The 12,496-nt window shown below is 50.1% G+C and overlaps 1 protein-coding gene across 2 annotated transcripts in view; it reads right to left on the bottom strand.

The window, feature by feature from the left end:
• Positions 1–12,496, bottom strand: part of LOC101077489 (rho GTPase-activating protein 21) — a 39,807-nt gene that overhangs the window by 26,751 nt on the left and 560 nt on the right. Inside the window, exon 2 of one of the 2 annotated variants that reach the window (XM_029842641.1) lies at positions 11,898–12,134. In XM_029842641.1, the coding sequence (XP_029698501.1) occupies positions 11,898–11,975 (78 nt within the window). In that variant the 5' untranslated portion in view covers positions 11,976–12,134. Of the gene's footprint in view, positions 1–7,733; positions 8,250–11,897; positions 12,135–12,496 lie in introns of those variants that run through there. The other variant, XM_029842642.1, reaches the window with a different exon arrangement.

The following is a 12,496-nucleotide window of genomic DNA, read 5'->3' as shown; positions in this document are numbered from 1 at the left end:
CTATCAGAAGCTCCTCCTGTACGATAAAGCGGGAATATTCTCAATTCAATACGACTTTATTTATATTTCTACTCTTCAAGCAGGAAACAAGAGCTTCCCTTTATCAGGGAGAAACCTTGAGCAGGACCAGGCTGCTGCTGATGGTACAGTGGGATAATATCTGATATCAGTGGTGAAGAGAGGTGCTCCCTCTCACTGAAACACACACGGATGAAACACTCCGGGGCTGTAAATCACAACGGAGAGAATGTGAGAGCACGGCCCCCGGCATCCGACGGGGAAACGAAGGTGCTTTCCTCCGTGTGCGCGCAGTGCTGCGGTTTTAGCCTCCGCATTCTTCCTCTCTGCTCTCACATCAGCGGGGGTTCAGTCCACGTTTGTGACCTCAGCTGAGCAAAACCTCATCAACTCGGTCAAGTTTTTATGTCAGCTGGTGCTTCCCAGGTGGGAATCAGGGAAGAAAGAGGCAGAAACACGGACCAGGGAGGTCATCTTCCGCTGAGAAAAGATTTGAAATAGTCCCAACTTCACTGCTCTGGGTAGGAGCTGCTGTGAAGGGCGTCCAGGACGGCGATGGGGTGAGAGGGTTCGTGCAACCTTCTGCAGACACACACACAGACATGGGATCTGTGCCTGGTGGGGAAGGTGTGACCAAAGAGTAACGTCTGGTATTAGCTGGGAGGAGAAGAATGCCGTCTTTTAGCTGAGCGCGAGCGTCACTTGGTGGGGAAAAGCGCCACAGCCGCACAAATCCTGATGCCTTGAAACAAGAAGCCGTGATGGAAAACTCCAAAAATTGGATTTTTTGTTCTTTCTGGAGAGCCCGTTAAACCAACATCCAACCGGTTTAGAGCATTCTTCCACTGCTGCACCTATAACGGCCGGTCGCAGCTACAACAGTACCTGCTTGTCCTGAGAATGTTTCCTGTGTGCCTGCCCAACAAAACCAATTATGTAATGTCAACCTTGTCCAGATGAGTCGAGGAAAGAGCCACTCTGCAGCCGTTATTTGCAGGAAGAGGAGGGATGGAGAGTATTTATGCTGGCATAATGAGTTTTATTGAGAAGAATTTACAGTTTTCTATTCAAGAAGGAGCGGCGAAGCTGACGAGCCACAAATGTTTTCAAGGATAGACAATTCCTTACATGTCAAGGACAGAAAAGCCAAAGCAGGCAGGCGATATCCTCTGATTTCCTCTGTCTGCGAGCACATGTTTCAAATCTCCATGTTGATCATTTGTCTTCAAGAGCACCAGCTAAAGCTCATTACACTCAACACAAGACATCCATCTCCAGATGCAGACATCTCACATTAGGAATAATTACCTCAGCGGTCCCAGAGACAAGATTTCTTAAATCAGCAAGCTAAATATTTTGATTCTCTGCGAGGATCAGAGAAGGATATTTAATTTGTCTTTACTTTACTACAGCCATTAAAAATAAAACCGTGTGCAGTCTTTAAAGGTAATGCAGAATAAACACAATATGAGTCCCAAAGACACAATTACAACCAACGACAAACAAACTGAAGACCCAGAGGCAGAGGACAGAGCCTGGACAATTACCTGTGGGGACTGTAAAAGGTCTTTATCTCGCAATAAAAGCAAAACTGGGACTCGACGCTGAGAGGTGGCGCAAGTAGAAGCTTACGTGTTCCACCAAGGGCTGCTGGTGGAGCTGGGAGCCCAGATTGAGGGCCAGATGGCTTCACCAGCAAACCCAACTAACTGTCGCCTGCTCGTGGTGGGTGGGGAGACAGGAGTGTGTGTCAGTGTGTGTGTGTGTGTGTGTGTGTGCAGGAGAAGTTGTTAGCCATGGTGGCAGGGCTGAGCTGGAGCAACTGATTACGCATAAGATCTGTTTTAATCTCTTGGCAGAAGAGTGGATGATTTCAACAGGAGACAAAGAGGACAGTGGACACCTGAGTGGACCAGACAAAGGTGGCTCTGTGCTGGCTCACCTTCAGCTCTCGGACTGCTAATACGTAGCTTGTTCATCACTTTCTCGCTCTGCGATGTAACAGGTCAACTGGAAAAGGGTGACCTTAATTTGCCTCAATATATGCGGCGCCGCTTATTCACTAAAATAATGCATCCTTAACGGTCTGAAGCTGCGTCCACGGTGACAAACAAAGCTCACAAACGCACCTCAGCCGATTCTGCACACGTCAGCGACAACTGGGTGAGGATCAAAGGGATCTATTTTGGAGCGCAACAGTCAATGGACATCCAACCTCTACCTTACAGGTGCAAATGCTTTAATCCGTTTAGGAGAGCTGAGATCAGCTGCTAAACTGAGCAAACATTATTTAGCCAATCCCACTGAGAGGCGGCCTGGCAGGAATAGTGTCACCGTATCCTCGGATTGCTGAATGGAGTCTCCAGTGACGCCAGCTGTTCGCCCGAAACTCACTGACGTTAATTCTTTGACTCAAACTATTAAATATGCTGTGTGTCTAAGAGGATTGAGCCGACGGAATGACATCACCGGTCCATCGTCCCGAGGTGTTGAAAGTGTCAGATGTGTTAATGACACTGGACTACAACGACGACTGACGGAGAATTATGGTCGCTATGACAATGGTGAGGCCCAGGGAGCAATTAAACGCCTGTTTTGATGAAGTCAGGTCATTTGTCGGCCCGTAAATCCACTCGGGCATCATCCCGAACCAGATTTCATCACATTTCCTTCACGAGGAGAGAAAACTCTCGCCAGCTCACGGTGTTTCATTTAGGAGCGCCGGCTGCAACAGTCCTCCATCTATAGTGGGAAGAGAATCCAGAAGGTAAACTATCCCAGCCATTTCCTGCAGTGAGCGTGTGCTGTGACCTTGACCCGGGTGTGAGGAGCCCCCAGGCCGGCGCTGAGAACCACATCGGCCCGTGTAACGTGAGGAGACAGTGAGAGAGGAAAGGAGAGATTAGTAGTACAGTATCCAGGTAACAGTCGTAAACACTGTTAAAGCAGATGGAACTCAAGGCAAACGACTGTTCAGTGACAAGCTGACAAAGAGCAGCTATTGTGGTCGTTAAACAACAGCGGGGGGGGGGGTTGAGTTACTGTGTGTTTTTATGGGAATACCAGCTACTACAACCCAATATTACACCTGCCAACAGAGTTTCTGACATCTTTGTTCAGATTATTGTTGTCCTGGTCACACTCCCGCTCCGAGTGAGTGTAGGAAAATACAGAAGTGAAATGTGGACCATCGTTGCTCCAACTGGAAAAGCACACCCAGCACGGACGCCGTCCAAAATCACACAGTGCTCTTTTCAAAACACCCAGCGTGTGCGGAGCGATGATGGAAAATGTTAGCTAGTGAAACACTGGAAAATGCATGCGCCCGGCCACGGCAGGGCCAGTGCAGCTCCAGCCGTCCAGCAACGGTCTCCCAGGAGGGTGACGCAATACGGCGTGGGAGGGGGGGGGCAAATATGTTGACTATTACGAGATGGCCACCCGCCCCTCCTCCTCCAAACACGTCCGCGGCGGTCCCACCCAGCGCTGAGGCCCATCTGGTGCGCCTCGTGACCCAGCTGATTAAAAGCAGTTGGGCCCGTCGGTGAGACGCGGCCAGAGGAATGTCGAGACCGCGGGACGGCCCAGAATAAGCGTGTCTGGGAGGTGTGTGAAGTTCTACATACTGATATATACACTCCACATGCTGACATGTGTGGGTATTGCACGGCCTGTGTGCATGTAGCCACATGTCCACTGGTGCAATCAATCAAATGTGACAGGGAAAAAGCTCTGGACTGGACTGATGGATGCTCCCTCTGGGACCGCTGGGATGACTGGATGGAAGCATCTCTGCAGCTGAATCTCTTTACCCCCGCACATTTCCACCACAGCACCCGTGCTAACGTGCAAAAACGGCCCGACTTACGCTGAAATCACTCACGCTAATATCCATCCATCCTTGCCCCAGTTGTGCGGCATCATCCTCATCCACTGGCGGTCCAAATGGAAACCAGGTCCGCAGTCTAGTCGCTACTCATGGAGCGTGTTACAAGAGCCCAGGGCTGATCTGAGTGCTCGTCCCAACGGGGAATCCTCAGTGCGGTTAATGTTGAGCTTAACATGTGTTTTACAGCTTAATTGAATAATGAACAGAAGAGAAGAGGGAAAAACCACACGTCTGAAAAGTACCAAAACCTGCACTGAAGGCCCGCTGAAGCCGTCGGGAACATTGACATTAAACAAAGTCATTTCCTTTTCCTCATCGCGCAGAATTATCGGCAGCGTGTCTCCAGAAATAGACGGTGGTGACAGTTGCCCGGCTGGACCCTGAGAGAACAAAACAAGTCAACTGAGAGCCAAGAAAACGAGTCCGATCGGATTTATGACTTGAAGAGAAGCCCTGCACCAACACTGAGCTGTAACCACGCCAGCTCCGCTCCCACAGCAGCTGACGTGCGTCCCGCAGCCCCGCGACTGCACAGAACCGCCTCAAATCTAAATATTTTAATGTATTACACAATAGCACAACTATATCACCGTTATTACAACATGTGAGACCATCTACAGACAGAAAAACACAGAGCAGCATTTGGCAGAAGGGTCAGAGACTGAGCAGAGCTGAACACAGCAGGTCTCCAGGCCATTAAGACCGCACCCGGGACCAGCTGGAAATGATAAAACCCTCATTCTCCCCATCTCCTCTTCTTCCCCTCCATCTCCTGTCATTCTCCTCTCTAACTGCGTCTTCTCTGAGCCTTAAAAAAGAAACAAAAAAACCCAACTTCAGGGTGTCAAGCTTTGTTTTGTGTGCTTTCACAGCAGTCATTTTACTATTTTCCTCATTTATCAGCCGGCTTTCTAATCACGCCGGGCCTGACAATAGAGAGGGAGTGTCCACTACATTCTTCATCCCCACAGTAAACAGCCTGCTAGTGAGCCGTTCTCTCTGGCATGCACGCACAGGCTCCTTAAAAAAAGTCAGGCAGAAACAGATGGATGTCATTTGTGTTATAAAGATGGACAATAAGGACTCAATCGAATTCCCATGGCAGGCGTGAGCTGCGCAGTTCTGCCAAACGGGCAAATTTGATGCCACCCCCCCAGTGACCTGCCCCGCGACGCTGTCAGACCGCTTCTGTCTTCAATTCATCACCGCTGATTAGAGAAATAGCAGCTCGGTCAGGAGACCTCAGGTGCGGGAGGTGCGCGGAATACTAATTCGGTGCAGTTCTGTCGGAACAAAAGCAGCATCTGCACCCTGATGGACACGGGACAGTGCAGGAGGCATCATTACCGCAGCCCTGAAACCCTCGAAGACCGAAAAATAATGCAGCGAGAGAGCCTGAAGGACAGAAGAATGACATTAGAGCATTGATTGATCAGCCCGGCAGAGGAAAAGCAGCATAGGGAGGGTGACCGACACACATCAGTGCTCTATAGATTCTCTGTCAAGGCTCTGCAGAGGGATTATTTATTCCCCTCCTGCTCCACCCTCTCGCTGTCAGCATGACGTAACTGCTCCCACTAGGTTGACCGAGTTCAGATGCAGCGTGTGACGGCGCTGGCTTCTAAACCGCGAGGTAACACACACACCAGCAGGAGAAACCGTCGCCGTAGCGCCGCAATTCCTCCCGCTGCGGGCTTATATTCAACCTGAAACCCTAACAGCAGAAAATACACCGCTGCGGTGGCAGGATACACCCTCCACACACACACACACACACACACACACACACACGTGCACAGGCTCCGCCCACTCCTGTCTGCAATGCACCAAAGAGAGCTGCATTTTCTTCCAAGCCGCTTTTGCATTATCGCGGATGTGTGGCGGTAGGAGGTGAATCAGCATTCTGTTCACCAAAAACTGGGCCAAAATGCTGAGTACAGCACTTTTACTCTCCACACATGCCCAGTGGTGCCGATGTCACGGTGTGTAAAAATCAACGTGCACTGCAGGGGGTATTCCGTGCTGTTCCAAACTTCCTGATAAAACATTACCAGATCCAGAAACATCTAACTGTTCAGAAATGATGAGCTCTGCAGTGGTAATAACACTTCAGCAGCATAGGAAGGAAGAGGGTGATTTCAAAATAAAAGCTCGAGAAAGTGAATTAGGTGGGAGGTCAAAGGATTTTTGGGGAAAAGCTCCAGAGTCCGCTCAATGAGTCTGCTTCCCTCCCTTTTTCGTGCCTTTGGGCAGCTTTCATATGCTAATGGGGGTGATTGTGTGGGCAAGAAAGCCTGGAATTCCTCACCACAATGGAGAAATGGAGAAGGAAGAAGAGTAAGAAAAAAGAAAGAACAGACAGACGGAGAAAGAGAGCCCAGACAAGAATGGGCGGATGCTCAGAGCTTCAAAATTCCAGGGATTTTAGGGTAAATTTCTTATTTGCACTCTCGTCTTGGTCTCCCAGAACACTGAAGATGGCATCGAGGTCTGCTGTGCATCCCAGGTGAGGTCCACCAGGACGGAGATGTCAACCAAAGTGTCGCGATGGGGAGATCTCCCCAGACGGAGGAGAGACGGAGAGAGGACGTACACTCAAGCCTCTGGAGACAGAGAGCAGGTGGGCCAATTAAAATCCCCAGGGTCCCCCACTGAGAGGCCTGCAAAGCCTTACATAATTGCTTTCCTAATCTATGAATTATTAATCCAGGTTACTGGTGTCAGGGTGCAGGCGGACACACAGAGTTTACTTTTAACCCCCGTTAAAGTGACGCGTTGGACAAACGTGAGACAGTCTGGAGACACTCGGACAGATTCAACACCACGCTCAGCTTTGTCCCCCTGTAGGTGATGAACCTAGAATCCTACTACAGTAATTAGTCATGAGAGACATGTGGAGACATCACCCGAGGTACAAGGAGGAAAAAAAGGAACTCCAGTGTGGAAGACTGAGCTCATGCGTGTTGTCGGCTCCCTGCTTCTCCCCTCCGAGGCTCACGCCAGGTGTTGGCCTGTAAATATTTCATGAGACCTCTGTGCTGAGCTACTGGAGCACAAAGGCCGTTTTCAGCAGCCCGGACAGTCGAGGCTCTCTGGAAACAGAGACCCATCAGTTCAGCTGGAGAGGCAAACCATTTTCAGCGCTGCTAAAATTGAATTAGGCGAAGGGGCATACCAGAGAGTAGCTTAACACGGCCGGGCTTCTTTATTCCTCACAACAAGCATTCCACTGGCAAAATGAAGAAAAGAGAGGGGGTAAAATACAGCAAACAATGGATTTTCTGTGTCCATCTCCAAAGAGAGGAGATGTGGAGGGTTTCACGCTGACCCCTGCGCGTACGGAGACAAATGGACACATTCAAAATTAGCACCACAAAGAGCGTTGTATGACAGCAGGGGCTTCCACCCATGGCGTGAATGGAAAATGTGTTTAAAACATTCCATTAAAAACTGATCATCTTCCAGTGCCAGACCTTGATCTGACAGGGAACTTTGATCGCCTCCCGAAAAGCTGCTCCTCTTGTGTCTAATTTAAGCCGCTTTGCCTTGGCAACAAATCTCAGAGAAAGCTAACTGGAACTGGGGCTGATTTCACTTGTCAGAAATACTTTTTAGGAAAGCACATTTAGTCACCCGGAGATTCTGTTCGGGACATCCAGAGGTCAGCGTGCCGTGCACTCCAGAATCTCCAGTTCCCCCGCTGCGGCACTGAACCACAGCAAGCTATTAATACGTGACATGTCAGGGATGCCGGTGCTGGGGGTCAGACAGGAAGCTGAAACGGTTGAGAGGGGGGGTCAGTAAAACAAGGCGTGCACAAACTGACCTGATTGTCCCACGCACAGTACAGCTCACACAGCAGACTCCAGTTGTTGCTAACCATGCAGTCAAGAAGATGAGCCATGGCTCCCTGCACTGGTAAAACCTCAGACCCGTGCGTCCAGGGCGGGCAGCGGCGTGCTGCGACGCTGCCCCGAGGCAGAGAGGAGGGTGCGGGGGAACGTCAGCAGCAGGGAAAGTCTGCATCCCCATCTGCATACCTGGCAGGCGTCCTACGTACTGTGACCATCGCACCAGAGGCAGCAGTAACGCTCAAAAGCTCTTCACGAACCCAGGACGCAGCAGTCAGCAGTCGTTGGAGGATGACGCAGCAAGAGCGGAGCAGAGCGGACGGATAAGGGGCGGCGGAGGCAGCCGGCGTCTGCGGGATCTGTGGCGGCGAGGCTGCGCCTGCCTGTGCTGCAGCTCCAGGCTGAGGCAGTCTGACACCGAGTTATCGCGCCGTCGGGCTGCAGTGAGGGACAGACGTGTCCGTCCCCGCTCAAATGTTGGGACTCATAAACCTCAGGAGGCGTTAGGGTGACAGAGCGAAACAAAAGAGAGAGCTGCAGTCCAGAAACTGTTCCTTACGTCCTCTGCAGCCTCATCACCACAATGTTCTGAGCTCACTCAGGGGTAAACTGCAGCCTAAAGTGGGGTTAAAAGCATTCATTTTTAATAAGCTTTGCTCCTCAACTCCAGCCTTTCTCCCTTTTTTTTCCCAGACAAGGGAACCTCTAGAGGATGTAGCCATCTGGAAACAGCACACCCCTGTGACAAACCTGGTGATTACACAGGTAGATGTTGTTTGTGTGAGCTACACACTGGCTGAGGGGATCACATGACCTGCCTGCATACATTTAGAGCCAGGTGATAAAGGCTAAGCTAAAGCTCAATACACACGGGCGTCACGCCATCCCGCGCACCAGCCGCTGTCAGTATTACGTAATGACTGTGCGTATCCAATTAGACACTCTAAAAACAGTGTATCAGTGTAAAGATGTCGGCTTAGGCAATCTGCAGCAGGTCTGATTTTGTTCTTTTACCTGAAAAAGCTTTCTTTAAATGATTCCCAGACTTAATGATGTGGGGGTCAGGGGGTTAGGCACACAGTCTGGTCAGAAAGGTCAGTCAAGTCCCAGAGACCACACTCACTGACCCTGAGGTCCACAACGCTCCAAATAAACCTGCTGGAGAGGTGAGAACTCACTTCTCTCATTTGTTTGTCCCCCACAACTACTTAAATGGTCTAACCCCCAAAACAATGTTTTAAAAACAAGGTGAGTTCCAAGAAGCCTCTAGATTAAATGGAACACATTAAGGGCCGATTCTGCCATCAAACAGTCCAGAGAACAAATGCTTAAGGAGTTAATGCGATTAATGCAAGGGAGCCTTCTAAGATCCGTAATGACCATGTTCACATAATATCTGGACCAGGCGACGGGAACAAATTACCCAAAAGCAGGACGACAGTCCCAAACAATAAAAAAAACCTTATCATAACAGCCTAAAAACAGTTAAACCTGTCAAATAAAGGGTCTTTATGTGAGGATTAGCCATAAATTCACATTAAACAACAGTCCGGATGATACACTTTTAGGAAATGAGAACATCTCCCAACATAAGATAAAAGCACGTGTCCCACGGGCACACCGAAGCCAAACTAACCCAATCAATCCTCCTTTATGGATCTGCTGGTGCTCTGTGGGCACAACCAGCCAGTGGAGCAGTGTTCGGATTTTAAGTATCATTTCACAGATATGTAACAGATCATTTATTCTGGTAACTAAATTAAAGCAGCGGGATGAGTATCGATCACAGGTAATAATAATAATAATAGTGTAGATAGTGGCTGCAGGCCAGACATCCCAATCAGACATCCATTATCTCCTTGTACACGAGACAATTTGCTAAAGACGATGAAAACTGCCTTGAGAAATTGGCTATGCAGATAAAGACCTGACTAGCATTAGCTGTGTGTCATGTCTCAGAGCCAAAGATAGCACGAGATAGGCTGCGAGTGTTTTGACGGAGATGCCTTGGGCATGTGTAATGGATCTCATCTCGGCTTCATTGAGCATTAAGCTAGTTTTCTCCTGGCTGTCTGCAGCCCAAACCCAACCCCCAAACGCCTCCTCCTCACCACCGTCTCCCGTCCTCCCTCCTCCCGTACTGAGGGCGGAAGCCTTGGGCGATCGGCGCTCCCGCTGATTCCTCACAAACCTTCTGCGTTGTTGGGTGTGCTCCGCCTGAAGCTAGGTCACGTCCAGGTCAGTGTCGTATTTGGAGACCGTCCACACGCACGAATCCCATTTGGTTTGCAAATGTATGCAAATTAAAATCACGTTGCTGCTGTCCTGGCTCGGGGTTTAACCCTGATAAACGCGCGGATGCCTCCCTTTACACGCTGAACTTGAAGAATTTTAACTCCCCAAACCATACATCTATTCACTGATGGTCCCGCCATTGGGGGGGTGCGTGATTCCACCACCACCAGTGCACACGACATTCATCTTTCCATGAGTTAAATATAGCATCGCTGAAAAACACGCGGGAATAAAGGGCGAGTGAAAGACAAGCATGCGGACAGGAGGGGCTGGGGAAGGGGGGGCAGGGGTCTGTGGAGGTGGGAGGAGCTATATTTAGAGCGACGCCTCACTCAAACCAGCCCCAGCAAAGGTTAGAATCAATATAAGCTTCGCTACTGGGCTTCTTTATGATGTGGGTGTGCTGCGTGATGGACCGGACCTGCCCGGCCTCAGCTGCTCCAGAACGCAGCCTTCAGGAGGAGAGCGACAGCAGGTCAAGTGAGGGAGAAACTGTGAATGAGGCCAAGAGAGAGAGAGCAGCAGACGCTGCACACGTGGGGTGTTTCCCCCGTAATGACCGAGGCAGCTGGTACCCCCGCTCTGCTGCCATGGCCGCGGTGCTGTAGGGTAGGTGGGTGGGCTCTCCCTCATTAGCAGAGGAGAGGGGGGGAAGTCCAACTCATCAGAAGCAGAGGGGGGACAGCTCAGTGTTTATTGGAGGAGGAAAGGAGCCACTGGTGAACAGTGACACTGACTCACAGGTGAGTCACACCTGAGGACGAGGCTGCTAAACTTGTCTGCTCCTCGGGTGAAAAGGCACCTCTGGAGCAAGTCGATGACCCGATGCACCTACAAACAAGGTCCAGTCGCGATCATCCCTCCTCTCGGGTGATTGACAGTTGCGTCACTGCAGCAGGATCTGAACAAACCCTAGGATCAAAGGTCAACTCGGAGGGCGGCGTGCTTGTTAACCCTCTGACGGAGCCCCTCGGATGATGCAAATCCATATCTGAGAAGCTGCGGGTCCCTTCTCAAGCTGCTAAAACAGCTGAAATAAAAGAATAAACGCTACCGGATTTCTGAGGCTTCTGCTCGGCAGCTGTGGGGTTGTAACCAGCCTCGTATTTAAGACGGAGATGTGAGCGATGTTAACGGGAAGCGTTAAGTAGAAACGGACGTGAGCAAAACCACACTGTAATGACACTTCAAAAGGAACAGAGGAGTTGGAAAACTACCGCTCCTGTGAGATTATACAGTTTACAAGGCTACTCCACACAAAACGCTCCAAGATTCGGAAGCTAGATTACGTGTTCGAGCGCCGTCTTTCTCCCCCCCGGCTGCGTTAGTTTGCCGCTGCTCCTCATTCCTGATTTGTGTCGTCCATCCGCGGCTACTTCCGACACGCCGCCCTAAGAGGATTAAAGCCGCCCGCACGTAAACACTCCCGATTTGTGCGTTGCCATTTTCTGATGGCGGATTAATTCAAAACATGCAACCACTGCGATGCCATTAGGACGCACGGCGAGCATTGGCCGGCGCCGATGATGGTGATTACGGTGATGTAACAGCAGAAGCTACCGTAAGAGGAAAAGGATGACCTCCACAATGTGCCATCTATGAGTCTGGCATGCAGAGCCACAAAGAGCCAGTAAGATTAGCGGAATAAAACTGTCTCTGTGCGCTTAAAGAGTTGTCAGCGGAGGAAAACATGAACTTGGTCACCCTGAACTCTGGCAGATGTGCCATGTGAAGCTTCGCTAACCTCTGACAGCTGCAGCTGCAGCTCCCCAAAGGTGGGAAGACCTTGATGAGGTTTGCATGCGATACGTGAGTAATAAAACCGCGTGGCCTGGCGGTCCTACCTCTGGAGATGGAGCTACGCCTCTGTGTTTACTCTCCTCGTTGGCCAGCGGCGACTCGCTACAACGTCCTGCCATCATTTCATTTCAGTCCGCGGAGGAGGAAGGAGCCTTTCAGAGACCGCATCGAGGGGAGCGGGACCAATTGATAACAATCAAAAAAAAAAAGGGGGGGGGGGGGTAGAAAAAAAGATCCTAATCCACGCCGTCCTCCTTCTTCATGTTCAACAGGGTTGAAATCTAAACAGAAACGTGCACATGTTAGTCAGGTTCCATCAACGTGTCCTGATTGGTGGAGGACATCCACAACTGCCCTCACCTGGTTGGAGGCACCAAAACATCTCTGAAATACCTCCAGAACGTGTAAAGGGACACAATGAAGTGACGATTATCTCACTAAAATGTTTGTTAAAATCCAATCATGGGTTTCTATTCATAGAAACTGGCTAATAAGGAGTAATAGCAGGTGGACAGAAGGGTGATCAATGCTAATATGATCATATGAATATATGCAGGAATAAATAAAAATGTAAGATGCAAACAGGGATGCTGCACAATCATAATCATCATGCTCTGCAGCATGAAGCTAAATCAACACCCTG

Source organism: Takifugu rubripes, chromosome 10 (genome assembly GCF_901000725.2).
Source record: "Takifugu rubripes chromosome 10, fTakRub1.2, whole genome shotgun sequence".
NCBI classification, from domain to species: Eukaryota; Metazoa; Chordata; class Actinopteri; order Tetraodontiformes; family Tetraodontidae; genus Takifugu; species Takifugu rubripes.
Note: the sequence above shows the minus strand (reverse complement) of the source record. Positions and strands in the feature narration are given on the sequence as shown.